A 21,592-nucleotide genomic window follows, 5' to 3' on the forward strand; every position below is an offset into this window, starting at 1 on the left:
TTCAAGCAAATGTTATCACTTTATACAGACAGACACTCCCACATAAATACTCTGCAGTGAAAAGAGGCAGATAATGAAGCCCAGATGCATAATAGGGATTAATCTCCACACTTGAAACTGATCTATGCTCTGGCACTACAGGTACAAATCAGTTCAGAAATACCAGATTACTATTTCCAATGAACAGTCCCATACTAAATTGCAATCTTTGCAGGGCTGAGGTGTTTTTGTGCTATGCAGTACTTTTCAACACCTGGCTCTACACAGACCTTCTCTTTGTTATTCTGAGCTCTTATTTTCACAGAATCACAGGCTGGGTAGGTTGGAAGGGACCACAATGGGTCATCTGGTCCAACCTCCCTGCTCAAGAAGGGCGATTCCAGAGCACATGGCATAGGATGCGTCCAGATGGTTCTCCAGGGAAGGAGACTGCACATTCTCTCTGGCATCCTGTTACCATGCTTGGTCACATTAAAGAAGTTCTTCCTCCTTTTTAGGTAAAATTTCTTGTTCATCAGTTTCTACTCAATGCCTTCTTGTTCCATTACTTGGCACCACCGAGCAGAGCCTGACACCCTCCCTTCAGTTATTCATAGACACTGATGAAGTCTCTTCTCTGTCATCTCTTCTCAAGGCTGAACAGACCCAGCTCCCTCAGCCTTTCCTCATAAGAGAGGTACTCCAGACTCTTAACCACTTTTGTCACCTGTTGTTTCTCCAGCGGGTGTCAGGGTAGTTAAAGTCCCCCACCAGAACCAGGGCCTGTGACTGTGAGGCTGCTTCAAGCTGCCTGGAGAAGACCTCATGCACTTTCTCTTGCTCAGGTGGGCTGTAGCAAACACCCACAACAGTGTTACCCCTATTAGTCTGCTCTTTTTTCCTAACCTGTGAGATCTTGACTTGCTTGTTGTCCACCCAAAGGCAGAGCTCCATACATTCCAAGTGCTCTCTCACAAAGAGAGAAACCACCACTGCACCTTTCTGGTCTGCTTCTCCTAAACAGAATGTAGCCCTTCATGCAATCATGCAAGCTATCCCACCATAGGGATAGCTGTAATTGCAAAGAGATCAAAGCCCTTTCACTACATGTCTCTAGTTCCACCACTATATTAGGGAAGAAAATGGGCTTCAACCTTATAAAGAACAAAGGATGTATAAGCACGTGCCCTCCAAGATCCACGGGAAATAATACTATTGCACTAAACTGGTGGTTCCACAAACTATTTGGGTTCTAAAAACTCATTACTAGAGTAGAAAAACAGAAATGCCATACACAGAAGAGCAATTCCACATGGTTCACAGGGACAGCTCAGTAAAATACAACTTTACCCCTATTCCAGCAATGCCTGGCCCTACACAAGCCATTACTCACAAAATGATTCTGCAATCCCATTTAGTTGCATCAACAATATCAAGTTATTTGTAAACAGTATGCAGATGCTTTTTACAAGGTTTAAGGACTGCACAGCCCCCTCTCCCAAAGCTGCACCAGGCAAGGTGTGGCACCTGAGTGTTGCATCCATCTATGCCTCTCCCTGTCACAGCACCCTCACACAATGGGCAGCCCAGATCCAGATGGGACGATTATGTGAAGCTTGTACTCTTTCACAGCAGTCAGTGTGGATGGGCTTTCTTGTACAGACATGTACAAGCCAGCTGTGTGCCAATAGCATTCTGGCCTGTTTCAGAATTCGCATGACCAGCAGGGCTAGGGAAGTGCACTGGTAAGGGCACATCTCAAACACTGTGTCCCGTTCAGGGCTCCTCAGTTCAGGAAGGCCACTGAGGTGCTGGCCAGGTCCAAGGAAGAACAATGAAGCTAGTAAAGGGTCTGGAGCACAAGTCTTATGAGGAGCAGCTGAGGGAGCTGGGGTTGTTCAGCCTGAAGAAAAGGAGGCTCAGGGGTAACCTTATCACTCTTTACAACTACCTAACAGGAGGTTGTAGCCAGGTGGGGATTACTGTCTTCCAGGCAACCAGTGACATGATAAGAGGACATAGCGTTAAGCTGTGCCAGGGAAGGTTTAGGTTAACATTAGGAAGAATTTCCTCACAGGAAGGGTGATTAGACATGGATTGGACCACCCAGGGAGGTGGTGGAGTCACTGTCCCTAGAGGCGTTTAAAGAAAGTTTGGACGTGCTAGACAGTGCCCTGTGGTCTAGCTGACAGTGTGATGATAAACGACAGACCGGACGAGATGATTTAAGAAGTGCTTTCCCTAATCGTTTCCGTGGTCAGACACACGTTCATACCCGGCGCGGCTGCCGCGCCGCTCCACCCCGCCCCGCCCCGCCCGCTCCGCCCCGCCCCGCCCCGCCCCGCCCGCTCCGCCCCGCCGGCACTGCGGCGCCGGTGCCGGTCATGGCGGGGGCAGTGCGTCTATTCCGCAGCGCTGCCTGTGGCCCGCCCGCCCTCGCCTTTGCCCGGGCGCTGGGCTCCGGGCCGGCGGGCCAGGGGAAGCGGCGGACCGCGCTGGCGGCCGCGGGGGCGCTGGGCGGGCTGGCGCTGGCGCTGGGGCTGTGGCGGCGGCAAGCCGCATTGTCGGCGGCTCGGGATGACGAGGAGGAGAAGGAGCTGCGGCAGCGGTTCATGGCGCCGCCGGTGAGCGGGCTGCGGGAGCTGCGGCGGCGGCGGCGGGAGCTGCGGAGCCGCATGGAGCTGCTCATCATGGAGACGCAGGCGGAGGTGTGTCGCGCCCTGGCCGACCTGGACCCGGGCGCCTCCTTCGCCGTTGACAGCTGGGAAAGGAAGGAAGGTAGGTACCGGGCAGCCGCCGGGGAGATCGCGGACACCGGCAGCCCGGGTTCGGTCACCCCTCGGTAACCCTGACCTGGAGCCTGGCGTTGGCAGGCGGAGGCGGCATCAGCTGCGTGCTGCAGGATGGCGAGGTTTTCGAGAAGGCGGGCGTGAACGTGTCCGTCGTGTCCGGGCTCCTGTCCGAGGAGGCAGCGCGGCAGATGCGGAGCCGGGGGAAATTTCTGAAGGCCAAGGACGGTAAGGCGTCTATCGCGCAGTTGGGATAGGGAGCCGGGACGTGTTCACCTGAGTATTCCCATTCAGGTACTCTGAAAACAACCTGGCCTTTGAGTAGAACATGAGGAAAGCCAGACTGATAGTTAAAAGGTTTGCACTTGTATCATAATGATTTCTAATCAGTAAGCCTGACAGGTGGACGGACATTCATGTCCCTCAAAAGCCAGGTACGGGAGTGCTTGTCTCTGTCTTGCTGCTTTGAGGAATGTATTGTAGGCACATGTGGCTTCTCAATAATGACAGTGTAGCGAAACAGTGCAGGAAGTATGTACCAAAGAGGTGGAGGGAGAAATCCAACATTTGAAGGTCAAAAAGGACTCAACACACCTTTGTGTAACAAAGGGTAATTGTGAGGACTGGGGGTGGTAGAAAGTCTTAGCAGTACCTTATGTTTTAAGTGGTATTCATCTAGTGGGTTCTCCAAAGTACTGTCACATTTTAGAACAATTGCCAAAGAAATAGCTGACTTAGGTACACAGAAGTGTATGGATGAGAAATAACTTGTCCACCAATTAATAATTATGGTGACCCAACATGAGACAATTTTCTGTTGTGGCTTGGAGCCTAAGGGAAAATAGTGATATTCCTTAAATGATAACAAATGAAGTTTATTGAAAAAGTGAAGGGCTTTCTCTGTGCATCTTTTTATCTAGGGAAGCTGCCTTTTTGCGCCATGGGTGTGAGCTCTGTTATCCATCCAAAGAATCCTCATGTTCCAACCATGCACTTCAACTACAGATACTTTGAAATTGAAGAAGCAGATGGTAAGGATTATAGTGCAGTGAGAACTGTATGAAATGTCTTACTCTGCCCCAAGGAAGTGTGAATGCATGGCTGGGGTAAGAGATCAAGAACCAGTGTGAGTTTGCTCCCAGCTATGTCAAGAGTCACCAGCCCATTTTGTGAAACCGTTATCCTATAGTCAGGGTCAGTGGTCCAAAATGGTTTTCACTATGTTGAAGTTTGTTTCATCTTTTTCTGAAGTCACTGATTGTTGTGCTACCTTGTAGTCAAATATTTCACTATTGAAGTTTAGGGAGGGATACCACTGAAAAATGATTTTGTTTTGTATTGTAAAAGTAGTTGTTACTTCCTGGTGAATAATTAGCAACAAGTTGCTGTTCAGAAGTTTAAAAGAAAAATGTTGTTGCTTGCCTCTGCTATAGGAACTAAACAGTGGTGGTTTGGTGGTGGGACTGACCTCACTCCAACTTACCTGAATGAAGAGGACGCCGTTCATTTTCACAAGACTCTGAAAGAAGCCTGTGACAAACACGATGTGAAGCTGTATCCCAAGTACAAGAAATGGTATGTGGAGGAAGGTGTGCTTGGGGGGAGCAGAAAGCAGTACTGGATTTTGGCAGTTAGGTGTATATTAGGAACTGTAGGTTCTGCTGCCTTTTGAAAAGTATCAGAAAACTCTAATGAAAATCAGAAGTATACTGGGACAAAACGTTATCTTAAGGAAATATCTTATTTACATAATCCTGGATTTTTCAAATCAGAAGGCTGACAGCTAGGATCCTAAATCTGTAGCCCAAAGAAAAAACAAGCTGAGTCATCAAGGTTTTGTTGCACTAGACAACTTAAAATTCCTTTTATCCTCTGGTGTTAAACTAGGATAAGACTTCTGCCCCATGGACATGCACAGATTCTGTTTACAGTGAACTCATGGTAAATGTGTATGATTCAGTGTGAGCTCTTGGGCCATCACAGCAGTTTTGAAAAATCCCACTTTTGTTTTTCTGCCTTCAGTCTGGCCTTCATAGCCAGGTAATTTCCAGGTAAGCGAAGGATATTGTCCTTAATGTAGAAGCTTTATAATTTGATGAAGCTGTAATTTTTTCTCTGGTAACACATTCACTGGGAGTTCAACAGCACATTTTCTAAGATGCAAACTTTAAATGTTCTTGAGCTGAGAGATACAAGTGATGCGATCTTCCACTACTAAGTGGGAATTTGCTGTTTTGTGTCTGATAATCCTATCTGCCATGAGCTGTGTATGCAGGAAGGTGGGGATACCCTTTTGTAAGCTACTAGGTCTTGTCTGAGGACAAGAGATAAAATGGGTGTTATAGTTTGGGTGGCAACCGCTAAGTAGAGAGACATATCATAGAGCCTTGAGATTACAGTCTTGCTGTCTGAGGATTTTTTGCATGGTAGTTTACCTTAATGGTCTGGTTCTTTGCTTCTTTAAATAGGTTATCAATGCCAGCTGCAGGGGGTAGGAGACGTTTTCCCAATTTGCTAAAGATAAATGTTATTACACTTGCTGTGACCTGCATGTCACAGGAATCGGCTCTTTCCACCGGCTTCTTCCTCTTGTCCAGACACAGATGTTTATCTCTGGAGGAATTTTCCTGGGTTCTGGTTTTTGTCAAGGGGTCCTGGTAGAGTTTCTTCTTGCTGAGCTGCCACTTTTACACGGAGGCACCAGTTTGTGGGTTCTCTGCTTGTTTTTTTTACCTCTCTCGAGGTTAGGATTGAAGGTATTTGAGATGGTAGTTTGTGTTTAGACTTAGGTGTTTATTGTTTTTATTTATGTTACAGTCTCACTGCAGTGAGTTTTGTTGCCTTTCATTAGTAAGGCACAAAATCAACAACTGTCTTTTCTTACAAGGTCTTTTAAGACTAAACCATCTAGTTAAGAAATGACAGATTATTTTCTCTTTTAACTCAATAACTGATCTTTTCGAGTTTGCAATGTGGATTGTTCTAAGTACAAAATACTATTTAAACATATGAAGAAGAATTAAGAAGAAGGTGAAGAAGAACAACTGACTTCTGCCCTAAAACCTTTATCTTGCTTCATATTTATTTCGGTATTCTAAAACCCTATACTCTCTAAGTTTTCTACCCTGTGATATTACACACTTCTAACCAGCTACACACCTGTAATCCCAGTGCTATTAATCAATTTTGGAAGTCTTCTCCACAGCCTGAGGTCAACTGCAGTGCTCTCTTGTGAGTCTGTGCCTTTCAGCACAGAAAGTTTAAAATTCTCAGCATCCAGGGTTCCAACAACTTACCATATTGTCTACCTGATCTAGGTTTAAGATTTTTGTCAGGCTTATTTTTTTATGTTTCTGAAGTGGTGTTTTTCCCTAACTTTTCCTGTTACCATAAAATAGAAAACATTGATCATCTCGGTTAATAAAAAAGAGGGTAGGTTATCTGTTACATCTCCATGTTTCTCTTATTATGGCCATGCCATATATAATGCTTGAGAATAATTGTGGATATATGGAAAACTAGTCCAGGAAGGCCAGGTTTTCTTGATGTCAATGGGTTCTACTTCCTACTTCCCTTTGCTTTCTCCTCCATGTGAAGACTTGCATGCCCAAGCAAGGAATAATAAGAAAGATAGGGTTAAGTCATTTAAGTTACAGTAATTTCATAACTCAACACTCCCCGTAAATACAAAAGAGATTAATTGCTTTTATGTTAAGTTGCCCTTACTCATTTATAAACTTAAACATGACTCACTAAAAGCCACTGCTATAATGACTCAATCTTTCAAGTTTTAACTATTAAAAAGCCTTTCTCCAAGGAGGGGTACTGTGACAGTTGCTTTCTTATCTGGTCTTGGGGCCTTAGATTACTTTTGTTTTGATGAAGAAAACTTTTACTTGAATGGCAAACAGAATAAATTCTCATCCAAATTTGCGTTCATATGAAAGTTTTCCAAATAATTTGAGAACTATATATAATGCAGAGAACAGAATCTATCAAGAGCCATTTAGTTTTGAAAGTTTTAAAATCAGATGTCCCTGTTCCGAGTTGGTAGAGGATATGGATTGGATCAACCCACATGGACGCATCTGCCATGGTGTTCAGCAACTTTGTGGTTGTAGCTTTACAGAGACCATTTAATCAGAGCTTTTACTGCAAGTGACACAGGAGTGCTTTCCAGGTGATGCTGCACCGTCCTGGCTCTGGGCAGTCAGGGAAAGAGTGGGACTCGCAGCCCTGCAGAAACTGACTTGTGGGCAGTGTTTCACTGGTTCTGTCCTGCAGTGTGCAGCTCTTTGGAGTACTGTTCATGTCTTTGAATACTCTGGACCATATTAGTAATCATCTGTTGCTTCTTCTAGGTGTGACGACTACTTCTACATCAAGCACCGTGGTGAGCGCAGAGGGATTGGAGGCATATTCTTTGATGATATGGACTCTCCCTCCAAGGAGGAAGTATTCCAATTTGTCAAGAGTTGTGCCAAAGCTGTTGTGCCTTGTTACATTCCCATTGTGAAAAAGCACTGCCATGACTCCTTCACACCAGAGGAAAAGTTATGGCAACAGCTTCGGAGAGGACGGTAAGTACTGGAGGAACAAAAGTATACACAGGAGGTGGATTGGGCTGCCAAGAAAAAAATGTGAGTTACTTCTTTATGGTTACAGGTTGTGTGGGCCAAAAAAGCTCACCAAGAATTTCAGCATTTTTGTGCATAGAACTTATTCTGAAATCCAATGCTAGATTGCTAAAGAGGGTGCAAAGAAGGCATTTTCCACTCTCCCAAGTTCCAACACAAGCAAACCAAACAAAGTGCCACGATTTTTTTCTATCTCCTTCAAAAAGCAAGAGAAGCGTCTGCTGTGTAACAGGCAAAGGGGTGTGAGTGTGCTTCGTGTCCTGAATTCTGCCCTCTCCTGCAGCCCAGAGGTATTGGATATAGGGCTGCCCTATCACATGAGGACCTAAGGGCGAGGGAGTGGTGGCTTCCTATTAAGTAATGCAGGAAAACCCCAGAAAGTCAGGAAGTAATTGTACTTGAGTACTGTCAGCTCCTTACATACATATGAATTCCATCTGATCTTGGCATTGAAATTCCTTAAAGGAATTGAGGATTCCTGTAAAAGAATACAGAGGGTTGTATTTTTTTTTTTTTCTGGCATGGTCCAAGGTTACTGTAAAAGACTTGGGAGGATGCTTGTTAATGTCACCAACTGTTAATGCTGCAAAAGCTTAAGTACGTTGGTCAATACACTTCTTCATGTCCCGTGATAGTTTGAGTGTATGGAGAAATGAAATTATACGTGCTTTTTGCTTAACTAGAGTCTTCAGTTTCTGCCTCTTCTGCAGAGAAATGTGAGACTGGCATGGAAAGAGTGTAAGCATTCAAGTTCAGATCATTGACCTGCAGCTGTTGGTCACTTAGGGAAGCGTCCTTAATTTGGTTGGACTGTTCTTGGGAATATTGGGCTTTCAAGATCCAGTCTGCGGATGGGATTTAGTAAACCTGCAAAGTTTAAAAGGGGGAGTAGCTTTTCTAAGTTGCAGCCAGGACCAGCTCCTGAGGCCTATCTATTTCTCTAAGTCTGTCTGCAGTTTGTGGGGCTATGTAAAGCTTTCCATTTCTGCAGATAGATAAGAGCTTTTCCCTTCCTATATCTTTAAGTGCAAACAGCCTGTACTGGCTCTTGAGATAATACCTGATGAATTGTCACAGCTCTGTTCCTATGCTTACAAGTCCCAGCCAGCACTCTGAAGCTATCCGACTCCCGCTGCTTTTCAGATCTTCCCAGGAACCAGGAAATACTGTTCTGACCTTGCTGCTTACGTGTCCTTCAGCACAGAGGACTGCACAGTAGAATTTTTTCTCTGATTATTTTCAGTACCTTTAAGGCCCCTCTTTAAGTCTGACACCCCACAAGGAACAGAAGAATCAAGGTAAATATAAGTGTCGAGCTTGCCAGCAGGGCTGAGGCCTGGGAGGAGTACAGTACAGCACACGAGCCTGCAGACTGTTCTCCTTTGAACAGTTGGTCTGCTCTAGTCTCTTAGCTGAGGTCACTTCTTCCTGTGCTCTGTGAAGTGGCAAGGTCATACCTTGCATTCCTATGCAGAGGATGCTAAAGGACAGTTGACATCAACTCAACAGAAAGACAGACTGGTTTTATTTGATGTCTGCCAGTTGAAGAAAGCACAACCAACTTCTGCTAATAAACTAGGTTTTTTTTCTGTTGTATCTCTTAATTCCTGTAGGTATGTAGAGTTCAACTTGGTTTATGACAGAGGTACAAAATTTGGCCTCCTGACACCAGGCTCAAGAATAGAAAGCATTCTTATGTCTCTGCCACTGACTGCAAGGTAAGAGTGTGGTTATGTGGGGGTCACAGCAGGCACTGTTCTTAGTAAAATACTTCATAGGATTAAATCAAAGGTCTCTCCTGGTCTCCAATCTCTTAACAGTGATGAGTTCATGCCTGATACAACAACTGGACAAGTACAGTTCTCTATTCTGCAAATGCAGATGCTTCTCCCTTGTACTCACCTAGTTGCCAGTAGTGTGTGGCATAGAGATTTTCTGACAAATAAAAATTGGTTTTGTGCTTAGTTCCTCTTGATAGATTTATTATTCCTGCTCCATGGGTTTTTGTTTAGTAGCCCTTAGAAACCATGAGAGCTTCTTGTTGCCGTGCTGCCAAACGTGTGGCAAGAAGCTCCACAGTTTAACTAACTGTGTGTTGTATGAGAAAGTACCTCTTTGTTTTCTGCTTGAACCTGATGACTTCATCTGACTTTTCATTGAGTAACTTCATTTTCTTCCTGTTCATTTTTCCATAACAGTTTTAATTTTACTTCTGGGGATTTTTAACTGTTTGTTTTCCAGGCTGACAGTTTATTTTTCTGATCATTTTAATCTTTAATACAGTTGATGTTTCATACTTTTGCTACTTTTTCTAGGCTTAAGTTTTCTGTGCCCTTTCTGAATTGGGAATAAGGGACAGACAGTGTAAGCTACGTATCTGGATACAAGATGCAGGTGTGCTCCTGACTCATAGTGGCATAGAGATATTTTAATTCAGTATTATTTCCATAATCATAATACTCTGCTGGTTTTGACTGCTCTTCAGCATTGAGGTGGCTTTTTCATACAACAGTTACAATGCCAAGGGCTTTTCTGGGCAATAAAATTTAACTCAATCTGTATGCAACTTTTTTCTGTGTCCATCACATCAAGCAACAGTGAATTTCACCTGCCATTCTAATGCTCAGTTGCTTGGCTAAATACTGTTTTAACTGTCCTTTTAGGTTTTAACCCATCTTGCTTACACTTGACACACCAGCAAATATGGTCATTTACTATTTATTCCCACTTTCAGGTTTCTTTTGGGTATCCTATCATGAATTCCATAATGTTCACTAGTGGCCTCCCTCTGCTAAAAAAACTGCCTGCTGCCTTGTAACTGTGAAGGCAGTGCTTTTCTCACCATGTATCTTCATCCCACTGACAACACCTGATATGTCCCTCTCCTGGTAGTGTAGCATGTCCTATGTTTTGATTTAATTTCTGTGATTGTCTGTGTTTGCTCTTTTTCATCAATGTAACTAGCGCACTTCACAGCATGAATGGATCATTCCTTGGGGGGAAAATGGAAAGAGGATGTACCTATCTCGCTGTGACTGCTGACACTTTCCTTTCTCTGTTGTGCCTCTTTTGATTAAAAGAAAGGGATCTTTCACCACTTTTGTTTTTAAAACCAAGACTCAACAAACATTCATAGAGTTTCTGGTCCAGATTCTGAAAATAGTTTGTGTCATTGTCAGAATTCTGTGTGTTCCTTTTTTTGTTCATCTTCCTTGTGATACTAGTGTGTCACAAGAGACTGTTACAAGATTTTTGCATATAAACCTGCATGCCTTGTGGGGAATGGGGTACTGCTCCTTCCTTTTTCCTTGTCCTTCCAACTTTTTCAAAAGTTGGCAAAAAGATGAACCTAACATTATTTCTCCCATCTACCCTGGTGGCAATATTATTTGTTTTTACTGAATTTGTGATTTGTAACCATATCTATCATCTCAGACAAGAGTATGAACACTGTATGTAGCTTTACATCCTTATAAAAGGGGACTTCAGTCCAAACCCAGCCTGCTGCAGAAGTGGCTGCCAGCTGGGCTGTTTGAGTGAGTTTCCCCTCTTCTTGCAGGTGGGAGTACATGCACAACCCACCAGAGAGCTCAAAAGAAGCAGAAATCCTGGAGGTTCTGCGAAATCCCAAAGACTGGGTGCACTGACATGGATCATGAAGAAGATGGATTGCTTCCACTGAGCCATTCTGAGAGAACAGGAATGCCTGCAAAGCAGCCCATTAAAGCTGCTGTTGCATGGTGTTTGTGTGTCTATTTATACTCTTACCTCGTGCCTTAATTATGCTGTAGACTTGTTAGAACTTACAAATGTCTGAATTCGTTCTTTTAGATTGATGGGCTAATGTCATCCCCTGTTGCTGTTGCCTTGTGAAGGACTGGTGAAGGCCTCACAGGGCTACTCTGCATGCTTTAGATGACTGCAAAATGGTAAACTACCGTGGTGTCTTCAGGGAAATGAAAACATTATCTGTACCTAAATAGCACTGGTTACCCTTATAAAATGTTGATATGCTTAAAAACATTTTTTTAAAGAATAAAGGGAATATTTGGTATTATATTAAACCTTAAACTGTGCTTTCAGAAAGCTATGGAAAAGTAGTACTGCATCACATGTATTTTAATGATGTCTTGTTGATTGTAGAGGGAGGGGAATGGTTTAAGATGTGCTGCAGCAGCAGCATAACTTGACTGATGGGTATGTGGGAGAACGTGGGTTGAGATCTCAGTGTTACTGCATAAGAACGGAAGGATGGCTGTCCGTTTGGCAAAATCAGCACTGAGCATCTGTGCTGCAATCACACAGCGGAAGAAGGCTGCTCGGGCCAGCTCCCTTGCCAAGGAGGCCAACGGTGGATAAGGATGCTGCTGGGTGTTGCCCTAAGGCGTCCACCTTTGCCTTCACGCTCCTCCCAGTTCTGGACTGATTGTGACTGATTGTGACTGGTTGTCTTGTCTCCGAGCTAGAACTCCGTTGAGGATTCAGTAGGGGGAAGAAAAAAAAGAAGTACGGGGCGGGTTGCATTTCCCCCCGTTCGAGGGAAAAGTTAATTATTCCATCTCCCCGTCGGGGAATCGAACCCCGGTCTCCCGCGTGACAGGCGGGGATACTAACCACTATACTAACGAGGAGCCGTGTGGTGCTGTTGTCTCGTTCCACCTCCACGTTCTACCACCCCAGTTGCAGTGGGCATCTAGCATGCGGTGACGCTTGGCCGGGCCCCGGGCCGGGGCACGGTGGGGAGAGGCACCGGCCCGGCTCGCACTCGCTGTCCCCCCATGACTGCCCAAGTCCAGCTTCCTCGTGGAGAATATCGCGTTCCTTTCCGTGTTACCCCTCCGCCCCAAATCCAAAATAAAGCGACTCTCTGTTAAGTCAGCAATCTCTTCATGTCCATGGGGAAAAACAAAAAACAAAATTGGCCCGTACGGGGATCGAACCCGCGACCTTGGCGTTATTAGCACCACGCTCTAACCAACTGAGCTAACCGGCCACTGCCTCGAGCGCTTTCTGAGGACCGGAACTCGAGGCATTCCCAGGGACGCGCCGTGGGTGCAACCGGCGACCGCAACTGCTGCCGAACGCTGCTCAGCAGCATTACCGTGATGGCCCCTCCTAGACACCGCCTCGGCGAATTGTTTCATGGAGCCGTGGTACAGCAGCAAGGGCATTAACTAGGGTGACGAGCATTCCTAAAAAATTAGACTTTCATACCTTTCGTTTTTCTCTGCCTGCTCCCTCCTCCGGTGCGCGGGGGGCAGTTACCGGCGGCGCGGCGCGGCTCGGCTGCACCCCGCACACGGACGCGCACCTTCCGGCGGGGCAGCAGCACCACCACAACGAACCGCCGCACTTCGCAGGAACCATTCCCGGCCCTTCCCTCTCTCCCTCGTTTTGGCCACGCCGCGGACGGCGATGCGATGGAAAGAGTGATGGGTCAATTCCCCCAGGGATGGATCATTTGGATCACTTGTGAAATCAAGGCATTAATTAGAAAAATGCAGAAAATATTTCAGAATTAAATACCTCTGAGTCAGTGAAAAAGCTGTAGAGGAAAAGGACATAATGAAATTCTCAGCCCTTCCCTTCACAAACCGTCAGTATGAGTACTAAATTGAGCTCTTCTCCTTTGTTGGTTCATTTGCCATTAACATGACCTATCATTAAATACATCAATAAAAAACATACTAGGATGCCAAATATAAGGTAATAGCTGCATAGAGGAGCATATATAAAGGTATTGTGACAATACAAGAGCTTCCTCAAACCCTGGGCAACATTTAACAGAGATGGTCCCACACGCTGCAGAAAAAGATGCCACAGCTGCCACTAAAGCAATGAGCAATACATGGTGTGAGGAGATGGTCACAAGATCATATGTAAGAAAATATGGAGTGAGTAAGGAAGGAAAAGGACAGCCAGTTGAAAAAAGGGCAGAAAACTCCAGATGTACAAGAAGAAGAAAGAAGCAGAAAGGCCCACAATAAGGGAGCTTTTTAGAATAGACTTCTAAGTTGAAAAGGCATAATTTACCACGGACATGCTGGGTGGGACTTAAAAAAAAGTGGGCAGTCCACAAAAAAAAATTATTTGATTAGCTGCAGGAACTGGAAGAATCTGCAAAAAGTCACATACCTAAAAAAACAACCCTGACGTGGTCTAAATTCAATAGGTGCTGTTTTTCTTTCCTTAAGCAGCAGCATTCAATCACTAATACTGTGGTGTGGAAAATGACGGGAGACAAGTACATTCTATAATGATCAACAAGTCTCAGTTTATTCCAATCACACAATTATACTCGTTATAATGAAGCTCATACATATTGCAAAAGTTAAGCTCCTCATTGGTGTATCCTAAAAGGCCAACCCTGCCTTTGGGGACTTTCTATGCTTGCTTTGTTTCCCCTTGGGGACTTTCCATGTCCGATTATGCTCATCTTTTTGCTAACCGTTCTGCTGCTGGGAACTAGCTTACCCAAGGACATGATATTGTTGCTACATATCCGCCATTGCTACACTAACTGCAATTTTCAGCTATTGCTTCACTAACCACAGGTAGTCATGGCCTCTCTCCTGCACCCACTCATCCACAAAACTCTCCACACTGTGAAATTCCAAGACTGTAGGTTTTCCTCCATCAGAGACCACAGTCTTCAGGAAGCAGATAAAAAAATTTTAGGGAACAGGACTGAAGCAATAGAATCACTCCAGAGGCAAGATGAAGAGTCCTGCTGTAAGCAGAACATGGACTTTAAACTCTGTCTCATGCTTTCTCAAAAACACTTTCTCAAAAACACTTCTAATGGATTTTGTTAGAATTTCAAGCTCAAGAAGCATCATGACAAAGACAACAGTCAGAGAAGAGAGAGGCTGTATGGTCACTTTGTGTTTCTGCTGCTGTGAGTAGACCTCATCTCACTGTTAAATAATTTCAGAGCCACTGGGACTAGACCTTTTCCAGATCAAACTGCTCAGTAAAGAAAGAACAACTGTAAATTTGTGTGCCAGGAGCCAGAAGATGCAATGCAACTGCAATGAAACCTGGCGTCTTTCTGCAGGAGAAGGGATTGCAGCCCTAACTCATTACCAACCCTGATCCTTTTTTATTAGGTTATCCCTAATTTATTGATCACTCAGTCCTTTAAAATACCATTTTCTAAGAAAACTATGAAATAACTATTTCACTATTTAAAAAATGCAAGAAGCGCATTTTGTTTTGCTGCAGTATATAGCTATTGAATCATTAGAGTTCAAAATACATTTCCAAATACATTTCCCAGTCTTTCAGGATAAGAAGGATGCCTAGGGAGAGGTTTACATTATTTTTTCTTTCTGGAGTAAGAAATAAGTAATTGTCTTTTCAACTGTTGCATCAGGAGTGTACAGGTGAAGATAGTGAATCTTTGATGACAAATGTTTGTCTAAATGCAATACTTAGAACTACATGTTTGAAATGCCTGTTTCCTTTTCCCTTCCCCAATGAGTCAGATATAATAAATTTAATACTTTCAACATCTTTCCCAGGAAAAACAACTATCCCAAGATAACCACATAAGAAGAACTAGTCCAGGAATGAGGAAGTAAAGAATGACATTTACTTTCCCCCTCTTAATTATGATACATTGCAGGTAAGTGATCATGTTCATAAAACTAATTTTTGAACTTCAGTTTAGCCAAGAACTCTTCTACCATATAATGTTTTTAATTAGCTTTCTAATTAATTGTTTTTAATCAATCATAAGCAGTGTACTACTCATAAACAGTGTGATTTTCCATTTTAACCAGCAAACAGCAAAGGTTTTTTTACAGACTGCTACTGTTAGAATAGATTGGGAAAATCACTGTTCTGGTTTGAAAGCAAAACCAGTGAGAGACTCCAAGTCAGAAATACAATTTATTGGGAAAAGGGAAAAAGACAAAAATACATGCAATGATACAAAAGGAAGACCACTGACAAAGTCAGAATACAACCTGACAACCCTTTGGTCAGCGTGCTGGTAGCGGTCCAAATTGGAGTGGGTGCAGTCCTCTTAGTGGCAGATGTGGTTGCTGTGTCTTCTCAGAAACCTGTGGATAGGCTGCCTCTCTGTCTAGAAATCCCCAGATTTATCCAGGTGGGAATGCCTAGCTCCTCCCCCTGGGCGGAGCAGCTCACAATGGCTGATGTTATTCTGAGTCGCAAGGTGTGTCCTTAATCACCTGTTAAACAGAACTGGCTCCTGGAGAGTGTTATCTCTGAGCCATGTAGTAAGACAGTGATGGCCCTATGAACAGGAGATAAGGAAAACTGCCCAGAGGCAGCTCCTACTCAGATGGTAATAGGAAACATCTTGGTGCTTCAATCTTGGACAATCACTGAAACTTTTTGAGTTTTGCTGAACTAACCCTGATGAGATACAGTGAACAGTGCCTGGGGGAGACAGGTATTGCTACACCTGGAATGCAGAATTTATAGCCTTCTAGGACATGTTGCAGGAACCAGAAGTTAAAAAAGAAACTAACAATTCAGCATTTGTGGAAATGCCTTATCAGGGAAAAAGACAGTAAGAAGACTGAAAATGTGCATAATGAGAAATCAAAAACCAAAAGGATACAGAATACTGATTGTGAAAAATTCCAATCACTTGGTTTTTAAAAATTTTAAAAGTTTAGTAATAATAAAATGGCTATAAAAATAGTACTACAATTAGAGTAATAAAATTTAGAGTTAGGACAATTACAATACAATAAAAAACAAAGAATTACAGATATCCAGATGCTCTCGGACACTAGGTCACGAAAAGCATAGCTTGTGAACAAAGGAATAACCTTAAAACAATACATTTGTTGCGTAGTCATATATCCTTCATGGTTATGCATACATTCTATTTAAAACAAGAAACTCTGTCTGTTGTATGTCAACTATTTCCATTAATCCCCATGGCATCTTTGAGTCTGAGCAAGGCCTGAAGAAATTAGCTTCTTCTAATAAAAAAAGCCATAAATTCCTCTCCTCTGGAAGATTTAGGTGTTCCTCGACGTGAGTATCTCATTCCTAAAAAAAACCCAAACTCTTCTCCACATACATAGTCTATTTTAACTACAAAAGCACAACTAATCAATATAACATAATACATATAGTAACTATCTGCGTAGAGCCATATAATATGCATTTTTCACACTCATTAATGAAACATTAATTTCTTTGTTTGATAAAAGTGTATAAATAAGTGAAAAGTTTTGAAAGTGGTCCTGCATCTAGGCAGAGCTATATCCATGCATGCTGGCACTGTGAACAAAGCAATGCCCACTAATACATAGTGTTTGATTTATCCCGAAGCTTTCAGCAACAGGTGAAGCAAAACGATGCATGTACATGGCAGAAACTGTTCACAAACGTGCCTTAAAAATGCCAGCTTCTGGTGACAGCTTTCTGCAGGTTCCTGACCCCCCCTAAACTGTGTAACGCCACAAGAAATCGTATTTTTAAATTGTTATCTGCCTCCCGCCCCCCGCTTTTTGTTATCGAAACCAATTACACAGTGCCAACCTTACCGCCTTTTTAGCAAGGAAAACCCAATTACCCCTGGGAGACCATGTGAAAGTTGCAAATGTAAACCACGCCTCTCACGATGGCAGACAACTGGTTGACGGATTTGTGGGCCAGGGGGTGGGTTTCCCTGTCAGCCGTACCCTTTAAATCCACTCCATGAGGCAGGAAGTATCGTAAACCTTGTGTTCAAGCTCAGAGCAAGGCAAACGCAGGATGTCACAGGTAGTTACGAAAGCCTTGGTGGGGTATCCCTTTGTGACCGCCTGGGCACAGCAGCATGGAAGCTCCCTGAGGGCACCCGGGCCGCGACCATGTCCCCTCAGGTCTGAGATGCGGTCCTCATTGTGAGAAACTGCATTGACTTGTTTGTTCATCAAAAGTATGAAATTAAGATAAAAGAGTGGGGGGGTCAGGGCATGGAATTTGCAGGCTTGGGCAAGGCTGGAAACCGCAAACAAAGATTGTGAAAGATCTTGCAGGAGTGGCTAGAACTGATAACTGCAGCGGAAGGAGATCCATCACCCCCACTTGTCAAACCAACTGCTGCTGGAACTGATAACCACAGTGGAAGGAAACCCATCACCCCCACTGGTGCTGGATAAAAAGGGACTGAAGTGAAGTAAAGGTTGTCAGCTTTTGGCAGAGCCATGCTCCCAGCTGCACCCAGCACTGTTTGCTTGCTATCGCTTGCTGTAATTAATAAAATTATTAATTGATCTTAAAAGGCTGAATCAAATTATTCGCCTCAATTTATAACAAATTTGGTGCCATGACTCAGATCGGAACACCCGGAGAGGAGGTCTCCTGAGGAGGTGCCCCACTGCCTTTGCTTTAACAGTGGCCTTACGGGGACACTCCTCCCCAGACTCCGACCGACAAACCTAAAATCCGATAGCAAGCAAGGAACTGCCGGCTACCCCCTTAATCTTTGTGCACGAAGCCCCGGGCGAAGACACCGGATGGTGTAAGTATTTTCCCAAAGGCCTGGAGTCCGGAGGAGGCCTGTTCTGGGAGAACGGGACCGCCTGGTCGGGGGTGGGGATCCTGGAGTGTGACGAGTGTGGTGTATGAGAGGGGGGTGGGCAGCTCGGACTCCCCAAGCAAGTGCGGACTTCATAGTAGTGCGGTTCCCATATCCGGCGACGGACTGGGCTACAAATTGAGGGAAGCAAGTGTGTGTGTGAGAGAAGGCACTCCAGAAGATGGGTCAGAGGAAAAGCAAGCCTGCTGAACCCATGGGTGGGGGAATCCCTGTAAAACTTCCCCATATTTCAGAGGATAGTCCATTAGGCTTAATGATTAAATATTGGAATGCCTTTCCTTCTAGGAAGGGAAAAGATAAAGTAAAAAATGGCTCATTACTGCATAGAAGTTTGGGGGGGGAAACAAATAAGAGGAGATGCAATCCATGTTAGGGATTTTGTTTTCTGCAGAAGAAAGGAGAATTATTAGAGAAACGGGCATGAGAATCTGGGATGATGAACATCAACAGGGAGCATTAGCAGATATTAAATGGCCCCTATAGAATCCCCAGTGGAATAATCAAGACCCGTTACACCGTACCCATATGGGTGATTTGCGAAATACAATAATACAGGGAATAAGGAAGGCTGTCCCTCATGGACAGAATGTACAAAAGGCATTCAAGGAACAACAAAAGAAGGATGAAGATCCAACTGAGTGGTTGGAAAGGCTGAGAAAAGCCTTTCAATTATATTCAGGAGTGCACCCTATCCTGAAGGAGAGACACTGTTAAAAGTTCATTTTGTGGTAAACTCATAGGTAGATATTCGAAAAAGTTGGAAAAGTTAGAAGGGTGGCAAGCAAGGGGGCTGGATGAGTTACTGCGGGAGGCTCAGAAGGTTTATGTTAGGAGTGAGGATGAGAACTACAAGAAGCAGTCTAAGATTATGTTAGCAGCTGTAAGGGAAAGACAGAGGCCATCTCCCCAAGGAAGGGGTGGTGGTCACCCAGGAGGTTTGAGGGGAGCTGGTCGACAGGTGCATGAAGGAAGACAAGATGGAGGAGATAGAATTGTTTGCTTTTACTGTGGGGAAAAGGAACATATGAAGCGGGAATGCCGACAAAGGATGGCTGATGAAGAGCAGTTTAAGGAAGATTAGGGGTGTCAGGGGCTCTATCTGCTGGGGACAAGAGAAAGAACAGAGCCTCTGGTAAAATTAAAAATACGTCCCCAGCAGCAAGAATATGAGTTCCTTGTGGACTCAGGGGCAGAAAGATCAACCATCCAGACCCTTCCCCAAGGGTGTAAGATTTCATCTGAAATAATACAGGTGATTAGAGCCAAAGGGAAACCCTTTGGAGTACCTATAATCAAGGATGTACTCTTAGAAAGTAACTCCAAATTAGGAATTGGGTTGTTTTTATTAGTACCAGAAGCAGATTATAATTTACTGGGAAGGGATTTAATGATTGAATTAGAAATAGGGATAGAGATTAATAAGGGAGAACTGACAGTAAAATTGTGTCCTCTCCGGGCTGAGGATGAGAAAAAGATTAATCCAGAAGTTTGGTACACCCCTGATAATATAGGAAAATTAAGTATTGAACCCTTTGAAGTAACTATTAGGAACCCGGAGATACCTGTCAGAATTAGGCAATATCCTATATCTGAGGAGGGGAGGCAAGGACTGAAACCAGAAATAGAAAGGCTTAAAAAAAACAAACAAACAAACAAAAAAAAAAACCCAAAAACAAACCAAGCTTACAGGCAATAGTGGCCGCTGCTCTCCTGGTAGAGGAAGCTGGGAAGATAACCTTTAGAAGTGAGCTAAAAATCTTATCTCCCTATAACATTTATGGAGTTTTGCAACAGAAGGCCGACAAATAGATAATGGATGCCAGATTCCTAAAGTATGAAGGCATCCTAGTCTCCTCTCCTAAGTTAAGAAACAATGGGCCTGAAAAACCCAGCCCAGTTTTTTTTATATAAAGAACCAATTACAGAACTAACACATGATTACCTCCAACAGATAAAGGAACAAACAAAAATAAGGCCAGATCTTGAGGAAGAAAAACTAAAAGAAGGGACTCAATTATATGTAGACAAGTTCTCTCAAGTTCTGGAAAAAAAAAAAAAAAAATCCGGGTACGCTATAATAGATGAGAAAACATTTATGACAGTAGAATCTAGTCCCCTTAGCCCCAGCTGGTCAGCCCAAGCATGCAAATTATATGCTGTGCTTAAAGCTCTAAATTTATTGAAAGGAAAAAGTGGGACTATTTTTACTAATTCTAAATATGCCTATAAAGTAGTTCATACTTTTAGTAAAATCTAAGAAGAAAGAAGACCACAAGAACGGCAATACGGACAGCCGAGAAAGAGTGGACGCATGCCAGTCGAGTTAAAAGTCCGGCCACCACAGATGACCAGTAAAAAGTAGACAGCCAGCCTAGGAATTTGAAGGTTACCATTAAGAAAAATCTATGAACTCTGTGTGCATCATTTAAGTCGATCGCAAAGGAGAACAAAAAGGGATATAATTACCTACTTATTAGTAATTATTTAGTAGTTTATAATAAGGTAAATTATAATTATTATCCTTTTGTATGTTTTAGTAATTATTTTAATGATTATTTGATAATTTATAATAAGGTAGATTGTGATTGTTGTCCTTTTAAGTGCTTTACATGTAAAATTTGCCAAGAACAGTGGCAGGTCCATTGCCAAGGGGGGGAAGCCGCCAACTGGGGTCTGAACAGAAATTGTATTAAAATCAAGAAAATTGAAAAATCAGTAGATTTGTTTGGAGTCTGAGGACTGGTAAAAAAAAAAATATACACCAAAGGAGTGCATCAGGAAACTTTTGTTTCCATACTAACAAACCCACTCCATTTGTTGTCCAAATTCTAAAAAGGTGTTGTCAGAGGGAACTAAAGGGGGTCCCGTGCGACCCACCCCCGGTCAAAGATAAAAATAGGGAACAGTACAAGGTTAGGCAGGAGCAGGGGAAGGGACGCCCAGGCGAGTACCGCTGCTGCCAAGAAGATAATTTACCTCGGAGCTCGAAGCACCGGAGTCGGCGAGCAAGGCAGAGGGGAAAAAGCCAGGTCCACCAGCAGATAGAATAATGCTGAAATGCTCCAACTATTGCCAACTGAGTACTAGGCTCCCCCAGATGACTGGTCTGATTGCCTCTGAAACACAAGAAAGGCAACAAACCCAAGAGGGAAAAACAAGATATTATGCAATAAAAACAAGGTCAGGACCCCACCCTTATTGGCAGATTATAAGTATTTTAATGCTTTGTATCATACATAAAGGGGAGGGTTCCCCAGCTCTGCACCAGCCCTTTAAGTGGACGCTAACCGGAATAGATGCCAGTGTAATTCGGAGTCAAATAACATCCGGACCCCCTAGTTTTACCCCACAGTTATGTGAACTAGCCCCTGTAGAGCCCTGTTTTAATACCGCAGGATTTTACATGTGTCCAGCATCGAACCCAGGGAAAGGGTATTGCAATTACCCTGGAGAATATTTCTGTGGGTACTGGGGGTGTGAAACAATAGCCTCAGACTGGCAAGCAGCAAGAGATAAATTTCTTAAAGTATCATGGGGACCCTATGGGTGTACACCTCCACAAAAGGATTCTAGTGGCGCCTTCTTGGGCAGGTGGAAAGGGAGTTGCCAATTTG

The 21,592-nt window shown here is 43.7% G+C and overlaps 1 protein-coding gene and 2 non-coding genes across 5 annotated transcripts; 1 reads left to right on the forward strand and 2 right to left on the reverse strand.

The window, feature by feature from the left end:
• The first annotated feature begins 2,349 nt into the window (after positions 1-2,349).
• CPOX (coproporphyrinogen oxidase) lies at positions 2,350-11,505 on the forward strand. Of its 3 annotated transcripts, none has more exons than XR_013339448.1 (7): positions 2,350-2,757; positions 2,853-2,996; positions 3,689-3,799; positions 4,202-4,343; positions 7,130-7,348; positions 9,019-9,799; positions 10,965-11,146. XR_013339448.1 is itself a non-coding variant. In XM_021548857.1 (7 exons), the coding sequence occupies exons 1-7, from the start codon at positions 2,364-2,366 to the stop codon at positions 11,050-11,052; spliced, it is 1,203 nt and encodes a 400-aa protein (XP_021404532.1). In that variant the 5' UTR covers positions 2,350-2,363; the 3' UTR covers positions 11,053-11,505. The 3 variants fall into 3 exon arrangements, 2 of the variants coding, with proteins under 2 accessions (XP_021404532.1, XP_077637342.1); XM_021548857.1 differs by having other exon boundaries at positions 9,019-9,123; positions 10,965-11,505; XM_077781216.1 differs by lacking the exon at positions 2,853-2,996 and having other exon boundaries at positions 9,019-9,123; positions 10,965-11,505.
• A 459-nt stretch (positions 11,506-11,964) lies between these two features.
• TRNAD-GUC (transfer RNA aspartic acid (anticodon GUC)) lies at positions 11,965-12,036 on the reverse strand. The gene has a single exon. It is a non-coding gene; the product is annotated as a tRNA-Asp (tRNA).
• A 288-nt stretch (positions 12,037-12,324) lies between these two features.
• TRNAI-AAU (transfer RNA isoleucine (anticodon AAU)) lies at positions 12,325-12,398 on the reverse strand. Its single transcript has one exon. It is a non-coding gene; the product is annotated as a tRNA-Ile (tRNA).
• Positions 12,399-21,592: the final 9,194 nt, after the last annotated feature.

Source organism: Lonchura striata, chromosome 2, assembly GCF_046129695.1.
Source record: "Lonchura striata isolate bLonStr1 chromosome 2, bLonStr1.mat, whole genome shotgun sequence".
In the NCBI taxonomy this organism is placed as follows: Eukaryota; Metazoa; Chordata; class Aves; order Passeriformes; family Estrildidae; genus Lonchura; species Lonchura striata.